At 42.6% G+C, this 23716-nt stretch overlaps 1 protein-coding gene across 1 annotated transcript in view; it reads right to left on the reverse strand.

Moving 5' to 3' along the window:
- DSTN (destrin, actin depolymerizing factor) overlaps positions 1-23716 on the reverse strand; it is a 30903-nt gene that overhangs the window by 2150 nt on the left and 5037 nt on the right. Inside the window, exons 2-3 of the mRNA XM_029072313.1 lie at positions 1469-1776; positions 613-689 (exon numbers count right to left, since the gene is read on the reverse strand). Coding sequence (XP_028928146.1) covers positions 613-689; positions 1469-1776 — 385 coding nt within the window. The remainder of the gene's footprint in view (positions 1-612; positions 690-1468; positions 1777-23716) is intronic.

Below are 23716 nucleotides of genomic sequence, written 5' to 3' on the forward strand. Positions count from 1 at the left end.
AAAGCTGAGGGTATGACTGCTGTGTTTAAAATAAATTGATCCCTTGCTTTTAAGCTGATTTTTTTTTTAACAAGGTTAGAGTTAGGGCAAGAGTGGAAAGATCTGTGCTATCAGAGCTTGAGAAAGGTGGTAGTGAATTACACAGGGCTGCTGTGCCTTCACCGTTTTACTGCAAAAAGTGGCCTTAGGGCCTGGCCAACAGAAGGATGAGGGAATGAGTGAAAAAGGTGGACAATCTATCCACCTGGAAAGCCAGTCACTCATGCCACTCACATGTACAAGGAGTTTATAATTCATAGGTGAAATAAAACTCCCCCACCTTCTATATGAGAGCTCCAGTGGAATCAAATGGACCTCACAAAACCAAACTTTAAATGTGCTCTGAAACCTGTTTTTGCAACAAGTGCTTAACACCAGTTGCACCTGGCTGAAGCCACATGTGTAGAGCTACTTCACTCTCCTTGGCTTTCCAGGACCCCTGCTCCCTCTTGAAGAGCAAGAAAGGCCACATCAGTTTCCCAATCTCCCCTCTTTATAGAAAGGGTGCCTCCACCTCTGATGAAGATTGGGGCTCTAGCTCCATCACCCAGCTGGAACCCTCACATACTTTACCTTGAAATTTCTTTTTGATTGCATCCTTGGAGCTTGCATAGATCATTTTACTTTTGAGAGGTGCGAGTTCCGGGGCCCTAAATAAAATGGAATCAGTCAAATTAGTTTCAAGCAGCTACCCTAGATCATGAAAGCTTCTAACACTGCCACTTCTGAAAGAATCTAAGTGCATCTGGATGAGGCAAATATCCTGCTGACTTCACTTTGGGTTCAATATTCTACAGTGCTAGTAGGAAAAGGTACCAGGGGGTGATTTGAGCTATAAAAATCCAAATAGAGCAGGGGAGCTGTGTCAGTTCTTTCATTTGGCAACACTTGGGGGTAGACCAAAATGTGAAAGAAGGGGATGCCATCCTCTGGAGGGCTGAGAAATTCTGCAGAGACCTGAGCAACCCCAATTGGGGATGGGACTATTTGTTAGATTAGCCTCTAAAGTAGCCAGTCTCTGCGCCTGTCGCTCTTCACTGCACTGATGAGGATGTGTCACCACCTCCTCCTCCACTGCTCTTGGTTAAACTCAGGAAAGGGTCACTTAAGTTTGGATGGCCACAGAGAGATGTTGGAAAAGTCTTTATGCAGATGCGCTATCTTCTATCCCCCAAATTAGAGGAGGAAATACAAGATTGTATTTTGCACTCTGGGATAGGAGGAGTAGGATTAAAATGAGCTAAAGTCACTCAAGAGGTGTTATCGTATATCACTGAGTACATTTGTGGTAATGAGGTCCCTCTTACCTTTCTCTTCTCCTCCTCTCTCCTGCTCTTCTAATTGCTACACTTAATTCCTTTCTCCACTGTTTGTGTTGCAAAAGTGGAGCAATTATACAAGTAAATATGACATTTACAGAGATGCTTACCACAAGAAAAACATCAACTCTTCTTTTCTGGATTCCTTAGTTTCAAAGCTTGCATCATACAAAGCATAACGACAATCCTTTTCAGGGAGCATCCCGACAAAATGCTTGAAAGGATCAGTAATGGTTACTCCAACATCTCCTACTAGGATCTCTTTGCCTTCTTCCACAATGATGCATTTTTTGTCTGCACTGAGACAAAAGATAACTGCCTTCTTTCGTTTCTTGATTTCTTCTGGTGTGGAGCACTTCCGAACCTTCATATCATAGAAAATACGGCATACTTCATCAGCAACTTGCACTCCTGAAGCCTGTTAAAATAAAGAATACGTTAAGCATTTCTTCTTATTTTAAACAAATGGGCTTAAGTACATAAGAAACATCATTATTCCATTCAAGGCAGCATTATCTCTAGGAACAAGTATTTCCATTTTAGTGCTTTTTACCTCAAGTGCATAGTCTAGGAAAACAACTCACCTACTCCCCTCAGAAGGAAAAGCAACAGCATTCTGCAAAAAGTAAGCACTCAAGTACCACTGATTCATGTGATATTACTTAAACTCTGTGTCCCCCGCTGGGACCTGGACCTGACCTGATTATCTTGTATCTACCCCAGTGCTTAGAACAGTATATAGTAATAATAATTCTATTAAGCAATTCTATTACTAATAAGAAACACTGCCTGGCTTAACAAGGGCTTAAAGTGGCCATCTGTAAAAGAAGTAGGTATCAATGCTTTCTGCTGTTCAACAAGGCAGAGCACTAAAATGCCATCTTATGGCTACAGAGTACATTCGTTATACCATGAAAATGTGTCCGCTGAGAAGGAAAACTGCTGGCCAAATTCAAGATTCCAGTGCACAGTTAAGATGGGCAGTGGATACAGAACGTGAAATGACAGAAAGGGCACGCATCCCGGTTTCATCATGGATGCCCCTGGTTGTTCTACCAGAAGCTGTGGGTTTGAGAAGCCATTCTAGGGCATATGAGTGAGTAGAACCTCAGGAATTTCAAGCTCTGGATCTGACCTACTGGACTTTATCTCTGCCCTTGACCTCTCGGCTGCCTTTTGGCACTGGACCATTGCCTCCTGCTCACACCATCTAATCTCAGTTTCACCACACTTTGCTCCTGGTTCTCCTCTTACCACTCTGGCCACTTGTCAGTCTCTCACCAACTAATCCTCTGCCTTCCATCCCTATCTATGGGTGTCCCTCAGGTTCAATTCTGGGTCCCCTTCCCTTCTCATTTTACACTCACTCTCTTTGAGAACTCCTCTGCTTACACGGAATCAACTACTATCTCTTTATAGAGGATTCCCAAATCCTCCTTGCTGAGGGAGAGAAGTTTTTGATTATCACTGAAAGCAGCAAAAATCTACCCCCACCGTATACCATTCACACGTTTGTTTTTAAAATACTATTTGTTAACTGTTTACTACATTAAGTATTTTGCTGAAATTTGGAGCAACAGATTGGTCACAGTCCCTATCCTGCAAAGGGGTCATGTCTAATCCTACTTAGGTTCTCCCCATCTGCTACCCGAGAACTTAATACAGTGCTCTGAACACAGTAGTTTTTAATAATAATGTTGGTATTTGTTAAGCGCTTACTATGTGCAGAGCACTAGTAAACCCTACTCTGTTAAGATGGTGTTTGAGGGCAGAACACTATTAAGTGTTTGATTCTTTTGGAAAAGAAAGCATTTCTGCTTCTGAAGGCAAATATGGTGGGTTTCCTGGAAAAATGGAAAACAGGAAGCTCCACTAACCTCATTAGGATAGACAAAAAAAATTCTTCCTCACACCATAACTTATCCCTGATTGGTATTCATGCCTAAATCTCAATTAAATTGTCAAAATAAACCTTTTCTAAGCTAACCTAAGGTAAAGATTCAGATGGTTTTTATTACAGCATGTGAGATTGCAAATTTCAAGGAGGAAAGTAAGGCTACATGAAATAATTAACCAGAACATAGAGACATGTTGAGTTAATGATTCCAACTCCCCTATTTAAGTTACATCTCTGCTTGTAAATTCCTTTCAAAGAGCAATTAATCTCCAGCCTCTGAAGCCAGAATGGCTGGAATGCAGATCCCTTAGTTGAACCTTCCAGTTAGCCTGGGTCAGATAATACCAAGGCAGATTTTTTTTTAAACATTTCAAGTAGCTTTCAAGTATTTCATATTTGTTTATCTGGCTGGAGAGTAAGATTTATCATTAACATACAGAAGATTCTGTAGCTGTCACAATTTCAGTATGGCTAATTGCTGGAGTCTAAGGCATGTTGAAAAATGTACTAATGCCTATAAGAGTCATTGGAATTACACATACTACCAAATTCACCTCTGGGAGAAGAGGCCACAGGGCATATTGTAGAACTGACCAGAAATAAAAGCACTAAATAGAACAAAGTGATTTGCCTACAAAAACCTTATCTATTTTGGGTTTTTCCTGCTCAAACTTTTTTCTTTTAAAGATAATTACTGTAAAATACCATGGATGGAACTGTTTCTTCTCCCAGCTTTTCCTATGCATGGCAAGCCATAAGTATCAAAACGTTTACATGAAATTAAAATGTATGAGAGCCAAATTCCCCAGTAACTCTTCCAATATATTATAGACTAGTCTTTGCAGATGATAGTATCAATGGATAGTATCTCCATCCATGATGATGTGGAATTGGGAGGAGTAAGGAGAGCAGCAGCATGGCTTAGTGGAAAGAGCAGGGGCTTGGGAGTCACAGGACGTGGGTTCTAACCCCGCTCTGCCACTTGTCTGCTGTGTGATGTGTGACCTTGGGCAAGTCATTAACTTCTCTGTGCCTCAGTTACCTCATCTGTAAACTGGGGATTAAAAAAAGTGTGAGCCCCACATGAGACAACCTGATTACCCTGTATCTAACCCAGTGTTTAGAACAGTGCTTGGCACATAGCGCTTAACAAATATCATAATTATTATTATGCGACCTGGGACCTGGGTTCTAGTCCCAGGTCTGGCCCTGGCCTGCTAAGTCTTGGGCAAGTCATTTAACTTCTCTGTGCCTTGTTACCTCATCTGAGAAATGCGGATGAAATACCTGTTCTCCCTCCTAATTAGATTGAGCCCCACTTGAGACAGGGATTGTGTCCAGTCTGATTATCTTGTATCTACCCAGCATTTATTATAGTGTGTGACACACAGTAAACCCTTAAATACCACAGTGACCACTGTTATGTGCTTTGCCTTATCTATTTCCCTGCTGCCAGTGGAATAACTCTACATATTTAATAGCTTGAATAAAAGCGTCTTTTATGAAGTTTATTATGAAGTCACTCGACCCTAGACAAATAGAGTTTTAGAGGTTTACATGGCTATGGATAAGCCAAACAACTGGTAAGAGATAGCAAAGTTACGAGGAATCTCCAAAACTTAAATCCCCTCAGACCAGCACGCTAACCCGGATTTTTATAGGTAGGCTTTCTCCATTCATACCACTCTACACTAGGCCTCTCCTAGGGCCCTATACAGACTTGGGAAAGCTTGCAGATCACAAGCCACGTTAAGCTAGGTTCTCCAGGACCCAATGGGGTTTGGGCAAGCTCAGACATACCTCGGACACACCCAGGCTCTCACTTAGGACTGGTTTGAGGACTGCAAGTGGTACAGGGGCAGGGCAATTCCTTAGAACAGTGGCTGTTTGGTGGTAGTGGAAGACCCGAGGCTGAGACAACCAGCACTCCCCTACATTCCTCTTCATCCAAATGGCCACCATCCTGGCCTAGGCACTTGTTTTATTTAGAGACAACTGGCACTCCCCTACATTCCTCTTCATCCAAATGGCCACACCCTGGTCTAGGCACTTGTTTTATGCAGGCTAGTATACTGTAACAGCCTCTTCGCAGGCCTCCCTGACTCTCCCTCCTCATACTTCATATTGCTGCAGGATCATTTCTCCAGAAAGTCATTCTGCACACATCTCTCTGTTCCTCAGAAATCTGCCATGGTAACCCATTTTTCTTTGCAACAAGCAAAAACTCTAGACCACTGATTTTAAACTCACTAGAGTGTAAGCTTAAGGACAATAATCATATCCTCCAACTCTATTCTCTTGTACTTTCTCAAGTGTTCAGTACAGTACTCTGCAACACAGCAGGCACTCAATGAGTACCTCTGACTGATTGATTGGATTTAAGGTACTCCTTTCAGGTGTGTCTTCTCCACAACACTACAGCTTGCACTCTTTGCTCCTCCCAAGCTCATCTTCCCCTCCTGTCCCAATCACTACTCTCTTGCCTCTGACCCCTTGCTCACTCCCATCTCTCTGCCTGAAACTCCCTCCAAATCTACCAGAACACAGCTCTGCCCACATTCACAGCCCTTCTCAAATTCCACCTCTTCAAAGAGCCTTGCCCCAATTCACATTTTTTCTCCCCAGGTCATTCTGCACCCACAACGACCACCATCTTAGCACTGATACACTCCCAACCACCAGGACAATTTTTACTCATATCATACCTACTCTATTATTTAAGCACTCCTTTTTCCACACAGGTGTTTCCAGTCTCTGCATCTCCTACCTTATTTTGTATATACCTCCCAAGTTAGAATCTAAGCTCGTGGAGAGCCGCACTTATGTTTTTTACTCTCTCCAAAGTGCCACGGTTTGATCCTGTGAACACAGTAGGTCCTCAGTAAATACAACCGATGGATGGATGGCTAGGGATTTGGCTTCCATGCTACAGTGCTCCCACAGGGCCCTCCCTATTGAAACCTTTTACCATTCTGTCCAGCACTGAGACATCCCTTTGAAATGTACACTTCCACACATTTGGAGTTGCTATGATAACATATCCTGAGTGGTACCTCAGTGATCAGAAACAAGATCTGGATAAGACCAACGAGTGCTTTAAATGATGGGACACTGTCTCTTTACCTGAAACACAGAAGCACCAAAATTATTAAGTAGTAAAAGCTCTAACATGACACCTTGCAAGAGGTGCCCGCAGAGCTTTAATAGTGTAGACAACACCGGGTATGACACCTGCCAATTACAAAGCCTACCAGAGAATTAAGATTAAATATGAGAAGTCAGTTGCCCATTTGAAAAAGGGCTCCTGCTCGATTGAGGTGATCTTAGAAAAAAAACCAGCCCCCAAAGTCCACAGAGCTAATATTACTGCCTTACTACAAATGAAAAATTCAAGCTTACTTCATTTACATCTTAAGATGAAGAGTAATCAATATTCACTTTTACAGGATGATGTTTTCTGTAAATGTATGGCGCATCAAAAAATTACTTTCATTACTGCATCTTTAAGACAGAAACAAAGATCACAGGAGAGAAATAAGTTTCTTGGCTTATTGCAAAGATTCAAAAGTTAGACTTGGCATCATATTGCCCAGAAAAGCCTTTAGCCAGGTTGTTTGCTATTCCGGGTTGAGGAAGTGGTTTTGAAGAATTTATGACCTGTAAGTTCCTTATCTTTGATGTGACCGCTTAATAATGTGACCATTATATTTCATCAAGTATTTCAGGCTGAAAATTAGCTGTACTGAGACATCAAAAGTAAAATCAAGAAAGTTTAGGTGATAAGAGCATTCATAACCTAAAGCCAGCAGAAACTGTTAATTTGATTATGTAATAAGAGTGCTTGGAGGAAATTTAGTAAATGTGAGCTTCAGAATATAAACCTGGAACACTCACTCCATTTCTATGCTTAAGTGGATGGCATCAATCGAACCACTCATTTTTTTCCCCACATTATAATTCACCTCTCCCAAACAGTTTCATGTTTTCCTGCCCATAGTTTAAAAATTTTACCCATTCCTTTAAATGGTAGCCAAACCAAGCTCTTCACTTTGATAAGTAGTTCTCCAAAAGTAGAGGGCCCACCACATCCTAACTATAGGATGAGCTTGTGTCATTCTTTTTAGCAATGGTGGGAGCCAGAAGCAGGGGAAGTGTTCCAGATACAGAAGATAACCAAGACCACATAACTCACAAGTTAAAATTTTACAAGCCAGTGGCTCCGAGACCAAAAAAAACCAAAACTATGAGAAAACAAATCTTGTTTTCAAGAACTGCCTTCCCCAGACAAGCTGCTCTAAGACAACACTGTATAATTTGCAAACATTGTATAATCAAGGTCCATAATTTCTTCAAAGGTTATGTAAGGGACAGAAAAGGATGGGACCAGACATGTCCATGGTCACATTAAGTCAGTTGAAAGACCAGGAACAGTCAGTTGAAAAACCACCCTTGGACCAGTCTGGTCCAAGTAACAGCCATCAGGTCTTTCTGGGCCAACACGGAAGTTTAAACACGCTTTCCTCTATCTAGACTGCTACCTTGGTGATCCAAGCACTTACCATATCCTGCCTTGACTACTGCATCAGACTCCTAACTAAGGTCCTTGCCTCCTGATTCAACCCATTCCAGACCTTACTTCACTGTGCTGGCCGGATCATTTTTCTACGAAATCCACTCCTTAAGAACCTAGATGGTTGCCCATTCAGCACCACATCAAACAGAAACTCCTTTCTATTGCCTTTAAAGCACTCCATCACCTGGTCCCCTCCTATCTTACCTCCCTGAATTCCTATTACAACCCAGCAAGCTCACTTTGCTCCTCTAATGGCAACTTACTGTGCTTTGTTCTCATCTATCTTGTCACTGATCCCTTGACCATGTCCTTCCTCTGGCCTAGAACTCCCTCCCCCTTCATATGTGACAGACCGTCATTCAACCCACCTAAAATCACATTTCCTCCAAGAGGCCTTCCTTGCCTAAGCCATTTCCCCTACTCCCTCTCCCTTCTGCATACCCTTTAGACACCTGTTACTAACTCCACTCTCAGTTCCATAGTCCTTAGGTGCACACTGGCAATTTATTTTTAATGTTTGTTTCCCCATTTTAAATGGTAAGCTCCTTGTGGGGGAGGGAAATGTGTCTACCAACTTTTTTTAAAAAATGGCATTTGTCAAGCACTTACTATGTGCCAGGTACCATACTAAGCACTGTGGTATATACAAGTTAATCATTTTGGACAGGGTCCATGTCCCACCTGGGGCTCACAATCTTAATCCCCACAGAGGGAATTGAGGCAAAGAGAAGTTTAGTTATCTGCCTGAGATCACACAGCACACAAGTGTCAGAGTCGGGTTTAGAACCCAGTTCCTTCTGTTCTCTATCCATTAGGCCACACTGCTTCTCTGATGTACTGTACTCTTCCCACAGTAAATACTCAATATATCTAATTGAACGAGGAGAAAAAAGGAGAAAACTCCATGAGCACTTACTGTGTTCAGAGAGCACTGTACAAAGTGGTTGGGAGAGTACAATATAACAGAGTGGTAGAGCTGGCATGAGAACCCATCTCTTCTACCTCCCTGCTCTTTCCACTAGGCCACCTGACTCTGGGCTAAGAAACTCCTCCAATTGCCTGGATTGGCTACTTTGGCCTAACTTGGGCTGGGCTCTCAATCAATGATACTTACTGAATGCTTACTGTATGCAGAGCACTGTACTAAGTAGTTGGGAGGGCATGATACAAGTTGGAACACATGTTCCCTACCCCTTGGCTCTCCACTCTAGCCAGGCATCCCTGCCTTTCTACACACTACTTTCCTTCTTGAACCCCTTCTGCCATTCCTTCCAACTAGTATGCCATCCTTTCACATTCTTTCAAGACTCCATTTCTCCACATTCTAAGATTTCACCTGACTCCAATCATCTCAACTACTTCATCACTGTAATCCTTCAGTACTTGTCTAGATGTTGATTCTGTGTTTCCTTTTGTTTTTCTTTCTTCTATTGACTTTTGTTTTTATGTACCATTTATCTTTGCCCAGGACTGTGGTGGACACCAGAGTCCAATGTAGCTGCACACCTAGTAAGAAGTCTTGAAGCTTGTCGTGGGCAGGGAATGTGACTGTTTATTGTTGTATTGTACTCTCCCAAGTGCTTAGTACAGTGCTTTGCACAGTTAAGTGCTCAATAAATACAACTAAATGAGCAGTGGTTTTCCTCTGATCCAGGAACTATATCAGAAAGTCATTCATCCTCAAGGGTGTTTTCCCATCATACTTGCTTGGTGTTTCTTAATTCTAGATAGTCTGTCAACATTATGCAGTCCTATAATAGGCAAATAGTTTAGGAGGAATAAGTGTGTGATTAGAAGAAGAAAAGGATTTGAGGAACGAGGTAAGGGACAAGAGGGAAGCTCTCTGGTGTTCCTGACCTGTTTAATGTGGCTGCTTTCAGCTCCACAGTCTCATTTTCTACAGCCCTACTGGAAATCTCTCCTGCTGGCTAAAGGGAATACATAAAAGGAAAAACAAAACTGGAACATGGAAGAGCAATGGGAGGGGAAAATGATACAGTCCATATGCCCTTTCAGGGGTAAGAGCCTCCCATCATTCTTGTGATTTTTACGATTTAAATGGGTGATACCAATAAGATAAACCATATCATTACAGGCAGTTCTCATCTTGATGTTTTAAGTTAAGATGAAAGACCCTTACGAAGTTTCCACATTTATACTACTGGCTTCAACTTTACAACCCTTGCTTCCTTATGACCCAGGGAAATAATTTTGACTGACACAGGGAGGGAGAGAGGGGTTACCTGAATGCCAGATGGATTCAGGAGGGAGAACTGACAATTACTTCCAATAATTCCCTACTGTGGAAGCTCTGACTCATCAGACATTTTCCAGGATATGTCCCTAAAGCCTGCCTCAAAAATATGGGTGTGTAGTGAACAGCTACACAGTGACGTAACTTTTCTCACAGACTTACGTGCAATTAATTAGGATCTGTCTAGAAGTAGCTGGGACACAATAAGCAAAGCCTACACTCCCCCGCTTCCATTATTTCTTGAACCCCATGCTCCCCAAAACATGGCATTCCCTAACCCTGCATCCTTAGCCCCCTTCATCCCATTCAGGGTTGTGTTTTGTAAACTAGGGCCATGCTCAGGCCCCACTCAAGCCCTGTGCTGTTGCTGCCATCAACAGGAGGGGGGACAGAAAAATTTACCTGGCTGAGACTCTGGGGGCCATATGCCTACCTTGGCTCTGTCTCCTTGCCTCAAGGAGCAGGAAGCCAGTTCGGATTAACCTGCTACATTCCCTCTGGCTTCTCTGGCCTTCCCAGCAGTTATCTCTGCCTCTTATCACCATGGAGGTATCTGCAGTTGTGGAGGAGAGCCTGAAAGGTGGGAACGTGGAGCATGTACTGGGGGAAAGAGGTGGTAAGGAAGAGCAGACAGACTGGGGAAAAGGGATATTTATTCCCCTTTATCCCTGCTGCCCTTTCAAGTCATTAACTGGAAGCTGTGGAGAAGAGGGGAGGCAAGAACACTAGGAGGCTAAAGGCTACACACAAAATTTAAGACAGAAGGGATGGCCTGGCCAGATTTAATGAAGGGACAGGGAAAGCCGAGGGATGGGGGTGGGGGAGAGGAGGAGCGTGTGGGTAAGACAGGACAGTTAATTGAGGGTTTCTCTGCTTTGGTCAAAGGCAACACTGAATCAGGGTGGGATATAAGGGGGAGTTTGTCAGTCTTAACAATTCTGCCACTTTTGTCCAGGCCAAAGCAGGGATCCTGGCTTGCCAACCACTGATTGAGAAGCTGCAGGGTAAAGAAGGGGTGGGGAGGAAACTGACTTATCTTCAGTGACTGGACATAATGCTGGGCAGGGCTTATGAATCCTGGACTTCATCAATATTTATTGCATGCTATCTTTGGGTTTTCAGTATTGTGACTGAACGTTTAGACTACTGTGGAGTACATGGCTTTGGGTAATTTTGGTAAAAACAAGGGTATCCAACCTTGCTTCAAGAAAATAACCCCATTTATAATACTGTCCTTTACAAGGAAATTGATCCTGACATGTCTCACCATAAGGCATTTCCAGGAATCAATTTCCTTGTAAGGCCATAGACTGCCTAAATCACTATTATCTATATACAATAGTCCTTCAGTAGTATCCTTGGGGGATTGGCTAGAGAAACCCCCAAGAATGAGGTGAAACCACAAAAGCCATCCCCACCCAAATGGAGAAAGTTTATTCAGCAGTTCATGGCTGTCTGGACTTTCCAAGCAAGGCGGGGAGGAGAGATCAAATACTGGAGGCCAGCCAGTTTCTGAAGAGTCAGGGCTGTGACGATAACCCCTGAGGCAAAATGAGTTTTTAGGGCCAGGGAAATGGTGAATATGGGTCCAACTGCAGAGAAACAAAACTGCAAACCAAAAATCCATGAATACCAGGGTACTACTGCATTGCTGGAACACAGAGAGTGGAACACTTTGCTAGAAGTTAAGGACATTATAAATAAAGTGACAAAGACAATACTATCGGTTCCTAAACAGAATTAAACAAAGGAAGCTCTTGGAATTACTTCGCAACCCATGTGGTGCAACAGGGACAACTGAAAGACAAAGGGACTGACAGATTGGCACTCGGGAGAGGGTGTCTCTCCTAAAGTCGAGGCTTTGAGATGATTGCAGTACAAAGTGGAAAAATAAAAAACTATGCCAAGAGCTACAAAAGCAATGGGCACAACAAAGGACAATCTATATTTGTGTAACGTGGATGAGACTGTTGATTGTTTGCCAGTGTTTTTTTAACTCACACCTGTATTCATTGTAAAAGGTCACCATTCATAGTGTCATTTTCAAACCCAACAGCTTTCTCCCTATTTCTCCCCGCACATAGAAACATACACACTTTATTAGTAATACTTTTAAAATCTGTCATATGATAACTCATAATATCCCATAAAGTCAAAGTTCACATTGAAACAGTTCAGTCAATTCAAAAACATGTACGGTCATTTTCTCATTGTTAACTTCATGCTTGCAAAAATTTTTTTTCAACTTTCCAAGCTAAATAAAATTGACTTCATTCAAGAAGTCTGGGCTAATCCAGTTTCTGACTAAATTATTAGCAAATTTCTTCCCATTTAAAAACATTTTTAAAAGTACAAATTTAAAGGGAAATGTGTGGTTCTTAATAAAGAATTTATGAAAGTTTGCTGCCGGTTGTAAGGAAAATCTTGAGAGCAAAAATAGACTGCTATTAGAGCAAGAGCTTTCTGATTACCTTAAAAAGATATGTTATCCACAACTTAGGTTTCTCAATGTTCTGTACAGTGACCACTGGAGAATAGTCTCGTACTAGAACTCCACTTCCATTTAAAAATAGTTTCTGCGAAACCAAACCTTCATAGTGTGCCACCTAACTTAACTACAAGGTTTTTTTTGTTCAGTAAATTTGAGATACATCTTAAAAAGAAGTATTGGGCCAATGCTGCACAGAAAGGAAAGGCTGTTTGTACTTGTAAAAGCAACAAGTGAGGAATTTTCTTATTCCTTCCCCCCCAACCCAGCCACATTCCTCCCCCTTTGGTCCTTCGATTCATCAACGACTGTATAAGTGCCCGTTGTGTTACTAAACACGGAAAGTACTCCCTTCTGGGGGCTTGCAACAAATGGGGGAGAGAGGTAGACTATACTAATAATGCAGCAGGAGGAAGAACAAGGACATGGCATTTGTTAGCACAAATATTAGGATGAGCTAAATAAACATCTGAATATACCTAGGTGCTGAGGTTGGGCTTAATCATAAAGTCCCACTCCATGGGGTAGAATCGCTACCCCATGAAGCTGACCCCAAGAATTTGGCAGCCAAAGAGCAGGAAAACAATCGGAGGTAGAAGCAAGAGGAGGATGACAAACGGGCTGCAACCTCATTCCTGGCCCTCACGGGGGTTGGTTTCCTCTCACCCCCACACCAAGATGCTCAAAGGACAGTTGGGAGAGAGTGGCAACCTTCCTCCATCTGATCTGGGGGCTGATGCTTGGTGGTACATGCCCCGTGGGACTATGCAGGCGTTGACAATGCCAGAAAGGAACTGAGGCAAAGGAACCAGGCTGTCTTAGTGGCAGCAGCAGTCACAGCTGTGATCAGCAGGTCCCGGCCCACGAACCACAGTGCTCGGCAATCCAAGTATTTGCGAGCTCACTGGGTGCAGATCACCATACTGACTGCTTGGAAGAGTACAACAGAATTAGTGGAAATGATCCTTGCCCTCTAAAAGCTTATAAACTAGTAAGGGAGACACTTACTAGAGTAAATCACAAATAGGAGAAAGCAAGAGAATGTGAGATATACATAGAAGCACAACAGGGATGTGTGATTACTCAAGTGCTTCGGTGATAAGAGAAATGCTGAAAGAGTATTAACAGTTGAGTGCGCTCCCGGTGCAATGTACAGTAGTGTTGGAGAGGAGAGCATTCACATGTGAATGTGTGAAGAAAAGGCAAAAGAAGGAAGAGTGAGGTACAATTAGAAGTTAGCTTGAGAGAAGAGAATGAGCTGGGGAGTAGTAGGTGAAAAAAGTAGGTAAGGGTAGATGGGGAAAGTTGGCTGAGAGCCTTGAAGCTGAATGTGAAGAGTTTTTGTTTGATATGGGAAGCAGTGTGTCCTTGGAATCAGAGGATCAGGATTCTAATTCCACTCTACCACCATTTGTCTGCTGTATGATGATGATGGTATTTGTTAAGCGCTTACTATGTGCCAACCACTGTTCTAAGCACTGCAGGACCTTGGGCAAATCACTTAGCTTCTCTATGCCTCAGTTACCTCGTCATCCTTGACTCTGCTCTCTCATTCACTCTACATATCCAATCCGTCATCAAAGCCTGCCAGTCTCACCTTCACAACATCGCTAAGATCTGCCTTTCCTCTCCATCCAAACCGCTACCACATTAGTACAATCATTCATCCTATCCCGACTTGATTACTTCATCAGTCTCCTTTCTGACTTCCCAGCCTCCTGTCTCTCCCCACTTCAGTCCACACTTCCCTCTGCTCCCTGGATTATCTTCTACAGAAGCGTGCTGGGCATGTCACCCCCCTCCTCAAAAATCTCCTGCCGTTGCCTATCAACCTCCGTATCACACAAAAACTCCTATTGGCTTCAAAGTTCTCCATCAACTTGCCCCATCTTACCTCATCTCCCTTCTCTCCTTCTATGTCCCAGCCCACATACTCCGTTCCTCTGGTGCTAACCTTCTCTCTGTACCTTGTTCTTGCCTGTCCCGCTGTCGACCCCTGGCCCACATCCTACTTCTGGCCTGGAACACCCTCTCTCCTCAAATCCGCCAATCATGCTTCCCCCCAATGGGCCCTACAGAAAGCTCACCTCCTCCAAGAGGCCTTCCCAAATTAAGTCTCCCATTTCCTCCCTCCACATCACCAGAGTCGCTCCCTTTGCTTTACCCCCCTCTCCCTGCCCCACAGATTTGTGTATAGATGTACATATCTATAATTCTGTTTATTTATATTAATGCCTGTTTACTTGTTTTGATGTCTGTCTCCCCACTTTTAGACTGTAAGCCCAGTGTGGGCAGCGATTGTCTCTATTGCTGAATAGTACTTTCCAAGCACTTAGTACAGTGTTCTGCACACAGTAAGCACTCAATAAATACAGCTGAATGAATGAATGAAATGGGGATTAAGACTGTAAGCCCCATGTGGGACATGGACTGTATCCAATCTGATTAACTCCCATCAACCCCAGCGTTTAGTACAATGACTGGCACATAATAAGCGCTTTATGAATACCATTATAAAAATATGGAAGGAGCATGGGAGCTAATGGAGGGTTCTGAGGTGTGGAGAAGCACTGAATTGACAGTTCGGGGTGGAGGAGTGAGAAACACAAAGTGAGAGGCAATAAATGAATTCAGAAGAGTAGAGCACTGCTGATGTGAAGGGGCGGGAATATAGGTCATCAGCTTGTGCAATCCCAAAGGGTTCTCACTGTCCAGTGGGAACCTGGGCACCAGGCAAGCTGGCACCCGGTTTCTTCTAGTGAGGCTTCACGGCAGGGATGAGGGTAACTGTGAAGACCAGAGGGGCGGTGGTAAAGGGCATGCTCCTTTTATACCTTGTGCTTCCATTTCTTTCCCTCTCCTTCATTCTCCTCCTCTCCTCTGGATGCGGGGAAAGGCAGGGTGAGCCACCCAGGGGTCACTATCACCACAAGGACTGGAGCAGTATGTCACTGTGGTCCAGTAGCCCACTGCCACTTATTTCATCCCCTTGATTCTATTTATTTCAGCCCCTTGATTCTATTTATTGCTATTGTTCTTGTCTGTCCGTCTCCCCCGATTAGACTGTAAGCCCGTCAAAAGGTAGGGACTGTCTCTGTTACCGATTTGTACATTCCAAGCGCTTAGTACAGTGCTCTGCACATAGTAAGCGCTCAATACTATTGAATGAATGAATGTGGTGGCAAAATAATAATAAAACATAGGCTACCTGGCTTTTCCTGGAAGGCTGCAGAGCAAGTGAAGAAAAGCTGCAGTTTGGGCACTATTTGGTACATAGGGTAATTAGAAATAATACACAGAAGCTTCACAACTCCCTTCTCTGCCCTTCTTCAACCCTGCCAATGGAAGAGTGTCTGGAGAATAAAGCAACATGGTTTTTAGTTCATTCTTCATTAGATTCTAGGCCAAAATAATACAAGCCCAAATCCCAAATGCAGGATGCTTGAGAGATGCTTATCTTACTGCAAAGAAAACCTAGTAGACAGAGTGCTAGCAACAAGTGGATATCTTGGTTCCAGCCCCAAGCTGTGTCAGACTTGTGAAAGTATTTGACTTCAAAGAGGCTCCCTCTCCCCAGTCTGTAAAATAGAGATCACATTTGCCTCTTTCTACCAGTTTGACTGGGCTATCCCAAATGACTTTTGCAACTGTTCTCCCACACAAAAGGGCCAGTTCCTTTTTATTCCAGAACTGATTGAAAAGCTTCATCCTCCCTCCCCTCCGAGGGCCCCGAAGAAACCATTTCCATTTCTCTCTACCATCCCAACCACAAAGCAGAGGACCAACTTCAAGGTGGTCCACCCCTCTGCTTTCTACAGTACTGGAAGCAATAGGATGGTTGCCTCCTCTGGCAATGCATTTATGGTACCTGCCTCACTAACCACACCTTTGAAATATTTCTATAAGCAAGCAAATAAATTAAGTTTTTCTAACCAACCTAACCACCAGGTAGCCATCCCACCAATTTAGAAAACTTGCTTTACTGGAAGTTGAGCAGAGAATCTCCCCATCCAGAGAAAGGCAGAGGGCACCCACCCAGAGTTACAATTCTTCCACATTAATGGTGGGCACTAGTTATTGAAGGGGACTAAGTGGGAACCACAACTGAGTTTTAAGGGTTCCTTTCTACGATCACTTGGAAGCAAACTATGGTGAGCAGATCAAGCTTTGGGGTGGGGGTTAACACTCTATGTTTTTTAACTGACAGTTTTAGAATGTGTGCGACTGTCATATCCAAGATATTCTAGAAGTTCAAATATGTATTTCATAAATGGATTTTATTTTAGGCTCTTTGGGTTTGTACCAGTGCCACCTTTTTACCTAATGTAATCTTATGTTGTTTTTTTTGTAATAGTACCTGTTGAGTGCTTACTAAGTGCTAGGCACTGTAGTAAGTGCTGGGGTAGCTACAAAATCCCCATTTTACAGATAAGGTAAGTGAGGCACAGAGCAGTTAAGTGGCTTGCCCACAGTCACATAGCAGACAAGTAGCAGAGCCCATATTAATTAGACCCCAGATCCTATTTCAACTATCTTGCCGGCCATTCTCCTAGAAAGTAAGCTACTTGCAGGCAGGGACAGTCTATTAACTTGACTGAAGTCTTCCAAGTTTAAAAGCAGTGCTCTGCAGTGTGTTAGGTCACAGAGTAACAGGAAGACACCTAGCCTCTGAATGGGCATTTCAATCTGTGGTATTTACTATCTACTAAGTGTGAAGTATTGTTACATATGAATTTCTTAAGTCTAGAGGCTTGAGGAATCACTTCTTGCGGGCTGTTTGAGCCCCTAGAAGCGACACTAACCTCTGAAATCAGAAGGAACAATGCCAACTTCCCAAAACTCACTACAGAGGGATCAAGGACATTAAGCAGGTCCCCTCATCCTCAGTCCCCAGTCTTGTAATCCCTTTGCCTGTTACTGGGTGGGGCACAATATGCATGAAGATGTAGTCAGTTTTAGGGTAGTCCAAGTTTCAGTAGGACAGCCAAAGAGCCACACATGGATTGTCACGCAGTCTGGCTATCTTTCCTAGAAAGTGCTAGATAACTTGAAGGTATGATCATCACTCTGCTAACTGAACATGAAGCAATTTCCAGAGGCTCCTAATCCAAAACTATTAGTAAATCTGGTAGAATAGCCTTTGACTAGCCAAACATTAGAGCTCACCTCCTCCAAGAGGCCTTCCCAGCCTGAGCTTCCCCTTTTCCCTCTGCTCCCCCTCTGCCCCCCCTTCACCTACCCTCTGCTAAGCCCTCTTTTCCCCCCCTTTCCCTCTGCTCCTCCCCCTCTCCCTTCCCCTCAGCACTGTGCTCATTTGCTCAATTGTATATATTTTCATTACCCTATTTATTTTAATGAGATGTACATCACCTTGATTCTATTTATTGCTATTGTTTTAATGAGATGTTCATCCCCGTGATTCTATTTATTGCTATTGTTTTTGTCTGTCTCCCCCGATTAGACTGTAAGCCCATCAATGGGCAGGGACCATCTCCATCTGTTGCCAATTTGTACATTCCAAGTGCTTAGTACAGTGCTCTGCACATAGTAAGCGCTCAATAAATACTATTGAATGAATGAATGAAACACAAAATTTAAAGAATTATCATAAAATACACTGCATATGAAACCATATAAGGTATAACTTCATATCTGCCATTCCAAAAAAAAACCCAAAACAAAACACCCAAGACATTTTCTTTTAGTCATATAAACAATTAGAACTGATAAACACAAGATACTAAATATTTACCACACTGGCAGCATTAATAACTAAGAATTTATTCTGATTCCAATTTAGATAGTCTTGGGAAAAAAAAAGCCCAAAACAAAAACTAAACCCCAAGAAGGAAAGGTCTCACTGAAATAACTGCAGAAACACCCTGTAAGAAAACCAAGATACCAACTCAAGATTTTAAGAATCTATACCTATTAAGCTTATAATATTCTGATCGGCATTCATTCATGAAAAGATATTACAATCAGAATGTAAATTGGGCCAGAATATTTTTGTGCAAAAGGGCTAATCAACTACTTAGTTTTTACTTTACACTAATGCTTAAAGAGTTAAGTAATCCCAGCTCCCTGACAGGGGTGGGATCTCTGCCCTCCTCGCCATTCAAGGTTTTTGTTTTTTTTTTAAATGGCATTTTAATCACTTACTAGGGCCAGGCACTGTACTAACTGCTGGGGTAGATACAAGATAATCAGGTTGGACATAGTCCATATCCCACATAGGGCTCACATTCTTAATCCCCATTTTACACATTAGGTAACAGGCACAGAGAAGTGACTTGCCCAAGGTCATATAGCAGACAAGTGGCAGAGCCACGACTAAATGACAGGTCCTTTGACTCTCAGGCCTGAGCTCTAATCACTAAGCCACACTGCTTCTATTTTGTGGTACTTAGATTGTGAACTGCAAATAGCGGACAAGAAGTCCCTTCAAGTAAAACACTCCGGATGCAAGGCAGTACACAGTAAGGTAACTCTGTCCTGTTGGTTTCAACAATAGACCTCCATCTTGTCATCCATCCACTATAGCCCTAAATCATGTTCTGCTATAATCTGGCCTAAACAGTTTTTCCATACTTCTTGTTTTATTTTTCTTTGGTCTCATACCTGTCCCTAATAAAGTTAACCTGCTTTTTGGGTGGGTCATTTCTCTACTTTATCTAGAAACATGAATTTCCTTTTTGTTTTACAAGATTAGCAACTCTGACAGTTCAACATCAGCTACAGTCAGCATACTCTAAATTCTTTCCAACAGGTTAAGAATAGCATATTAAAGAATACCCAACCCAGAACTCATCCTGCACAACCCTAGGACACCAAGTCGCTATTAGCCGCCATTTGAATGCAATCCCCAAGACAGCTGCTGTATGACTTTGGGCAAGTCCCTTCACTCCTCTGTGCCTCAGTTTTCTCATCTGTAAAATGGAGATTAAGACCGTGAGCCCCATGTGGGATGGGGACAGTGTCCAACCCAGTTTACTTGTAGTTACCCCAAGCCTTTGTACAGTGACTAGCACATAATATTATTACTAATTATGGAATTCATTAAGTGACTCCTATATGTCAAGCACTGTTCTAAGTGCCTGAGTAGACACAAATTAATCAGGTCAGACACAGTCCCTAACCCACACAGGTTTCAGAGTCTAAAGTAGCAGGGAGAGAACAGGTATTGAGACTCCATTTTACAGTTGAGGAAACAGGCACAGAGATGTAGTGACTTGACCAATGTCACAAAGCAGACAAGTGGCAGATCTGGGATTAGAACTCAGGTCCTCTGACTCCCAGACCCTTGGTCCTTCCACTAGGCAAGGCTTCTTCCCTGGGAACCCTTTTAACCGAAGAATTTAGGCTACTCCCAAATGGTGCACTGGTGGAAATCCCTGGTATGTCCAAGTAATACTGAATACTGCCAGGTTTGGGCCTCCTTCCAAGCACACACATGCAAAAAATCTTGTCCTTTTTCATTTGGGGGCTGAGGTGCCAGAGGCTGCCCAGACTGCCATGCCAGTGTCCTAGTACCTATGGCTGGTTAGGGAAGCAGCGTGGCTCAGTGGAAAGAGCCTGAGCTTGGAAGCCAGAGGTCATGGGTTCGAATCCTGGCTCTGCCACTCATCAGCTGTGTGACTATGGGCAAGTCACTTAACTTCTCTGTGCCTCAGTTATCTCATCTGTAAAATGGGGATTAACTGTGAGCCTCAAGTGGGACAACCTGATTACCCTGTATCTCCCCCAGCACTTAGAACAGTGCTCTGCACATAGTAAGTGCTTAACAAATACCAACATTATTATTATTATAATGGCTATGGTAGAGACACAGCCACCAACTAGGGTGACCAATAATGCTTCAGCAAATTGCTGCACCCATCTCACAGTTCTTCATGAATTGTGCCTGATATCTACTCCTTTTAACTTAAAAGTTTTTAGGGTATTCTCACTGGGTTGCAGATACTTGCATGTATAAATCTAATCAAATCTAACAGTAAGGCTAGGACCAAACTTTTATGTGCTTGGGTTCAGTTACAAAACATCTAAACATTTTCAGTGTATTGCTTTAGAAATTTAAGCTACAAGAGCAAATTGCCACACCCATCCCACAGTTCTTCACGACAGACCCCCTCGAAAGCAAGGGAAACACATGGGGTTCAGCTAACCAATCCTGTATCCACAATTGAGAGAGAATCCCAAATGCCCAGATCCTTCCTGTGAGAGTGAATCTCTTCAAACTGGCAGGGTCACCACAAACGTACCATCTTTGGCTATGAATTGCTTGGAATCCAGGTTTCAGCAGCTACAGTATCTTAACTCCCATCCAGGAATTAGCACACTATCCCTATCTGGTACTCGTTCTTAACCTAATAAACCCATGAGGTCTTTAGCAGATAGATCCCTTGTGGTCATGGTGTTCACAGGACCCCCTACCCCTCCCCCGCCGTTGAAATTCAGCTGGTATGGTTAACACCCAGGACTCCTTTTCCTTCCTAGAGCAGTTATCATCCCTTCTCCTCTTCCTCCTCCAAGGCTCCGAAGTACATAGCCCAGGTCCTCCTTGAGATTGGTTCTGCTCCAGCAAATGACATCAGATTAATGATTACCACCTTACCTAAAAATGGCTTTCCCTCTAGAAAATCCTATCAATCAATAGGATTTATTGAATGTCTGTGTGCAGAGCACTCTACTAAGTGCTTGGGAGTGTACCATAGAGTCACAAAATAGAATATAAACACCTCGAGAATCCTAACGGGAGACAGAAACTAAATTAACTGAGAGAAAAAAAGGGATACACCTGCATGTACTTTAGTTTCTAATATGGTATGCAAATTATGTACATAAGATTGTGCGCTCACAAGTGCTCATGTGGCAGAGCAGTGCTGAAGTGGAAGTTGTCGGGGGAGGTGGACCAAACGGAGGAGAGTTGAAATTAATCAAGAAAGCTCTCCTGGAGATGTGATTTTTCAGGGGGGCTTTAAAGCGGGAGGGTATTTGGGGCAGGGGAAGGGTGTGGGCAAGAGATCAGCAGTGGAGAGATAAGAGGGAGGCACATTGAATAGCAGGGCTTGGGAAAAACAAAGCATGAGAGTGGGAATGTAGTGGGAGAAGAGTGGATAAGTAGGAAGAGGGCCTAAGGATTTCAGGAAATATCCAAGTTACCTATGTGAAGGGCTCACCTGAAACTGGACTGGAAAGCACACTAAAGACATGAGGAGCAGTCTGAAAGGCAGTCTGTAAGCATCACCTGTTGTTCCTACAAGCTCGTGGCAAAAGAGGGTGAAGGGTGCATATGCGTTCAAAATGAGAGAGGAAAAAAAAAAAAAAGAGTCCAGACCTTATTTTCCCAGATCATCACGGGAAATGTCACTCAAGACAGTCTTACTGAATGAAGTCAAGGTATCGCTTCCCTCCTAACAAAAAGGTCTGCCAATATCATTAAAGGAAATTTAATTGGTTTGGCACTACTGGCTCTTTAGAAAGCCTCTTTGGTGGCTTCCTAAGTATCACACACTCTTTTAGTGGTTGCAAACTGATTAGTCTAGCATTTTTTCCCAGGTATTAAAGTGAAGGTAACTGACTTAACTGACTGACCAGTTTACTGATTTAAGTAAACTGGTTCCAAATGCTCACCCCCTTGTCAATCTACAGGACATTACCCTATATTTGAAGCCTCATGGAAAACAATGATTAGTGCCTTTGTGATAAGGTCTACCAGTTTTTTAAGCACTCTAAAATACACATTATTAGACTCTGAACTGAACACAGCCAAATCTTTCTCACTTTTATAGCATGACTTTCCACTTTCCCTAAATGGGAAAGTGGCATATGCTCTAACCAATCACAATAATCTTTAAAAAAAACAAACAGATAAAATTTGAGGAATCTTCACAGCACCCAGTTTCTGAGTGTAATGCTTCATTCTAAAGATATGTTGGATGCGTCAGGACAAATTTGGCAAGAAAACACTAAGATCTTTATGACTTTTGGTATAAATCTTTCTAAACCATTTCAGCAGGAAAGTTTTAAAATCTGGGATGGAGAAAATGACCCTGGTCAAAATGGAAAAAAAAAAAAGGAATTACTTTAAATGCAGCATTACCATTTCCTAGGAGAGAAAATATAATTCATTCATTCAACAGTATTTATTGAGCGCTTACTATGTGCAGAGCACTGTACTAAGCACTTGGAAAGTACAATTCGGCAACAGAGAGAGACAATCCCTGCCCAATAATGGGCTCCCAGTCTAAATGGGGAAGACAGACAGCAAAGCAATGCAAAACAGAACAAAACAAAACATCAAGATAAACAGAATCATGGAGATATACACCTCATTAACAAAATAAATAGGGTAATGAATAATATATACAAATATGCACAGTGCTGAGGAGAGGGGAAGGGGAAAGAGCAGAGGGTGGGGGGGTGGGGGGAAGGAAAGGGGAGGAGGAGCAGAGAGAAAGGGGGGCTCAGTCTGGGAAGGCCTCCAGGAGGAGGTGAGCTCTCAATTGGTAATGAAAGAATTTTTCTTATCTGTGATTGTTCTATCACTTTACTCGGAAGGGCAACAGAGGGCTCCTGCTCCCTTTAAAAAAAAAAGGTCAGTGTAAAATATAAATCATCCCCAACCTGCTTTGGGGCTATCCAATTTAGTCATAAATTTTTTCACTAAGATTTGTAATCAAGTTGATATATAAACTTTCCATCTAAGAAGACTTCAATCAGTTGGAGCGTAGTTAAAGAGCTCTTCTGCTAAATCATCCAATACACTGCCTATTAAACTTATTTTTCTACTTTAATTTATCCAGGGCCCTGAAAATATGGCAAGAGTTGAAATTACATTTCTAAAATTGATTTTTTTAAAAATTTTTTCCACATAAGTATTCTCTAAAGACAAGACCTTTTTCCCTGCAAAAAATTATGACATTTCAGGTGAAATTTTATTTTTTCATGCATTGCAAATGATTCGGTAAATCTCACAAATTCAATATCAAAGTGGAAACTTTTAGAAGTCTCCACAAAGCATGAGGATGGATGGGACAACATGACATGTACTTGAGACATCTCGCTGCGAGGGAACAAAGCTGGTCACACATATTTATAGTGAGAATCAGGTTGTTTCGGTGATGTATCATGTCATTTGTACTCA

The sequence above is a fragment of the Ornithorhynchus anatinus genome, chromosome 9 (assembly GCF_004115215.2).
Source record: "Ornithorhynchus anatinus isolate Pmale09 chromosome 9, mOrnAna1.pri.v4, whole genome shotgun sequence".
In the NCBI taxonomy this organism is placed as follows: domain Eukaryota; kingdom Metazoa; phylum Chordata; class Mammalia; order Monotremata; family Ornithorhynchidae; genus Ornithorhynchus; species Ornithorhynchus anatinus.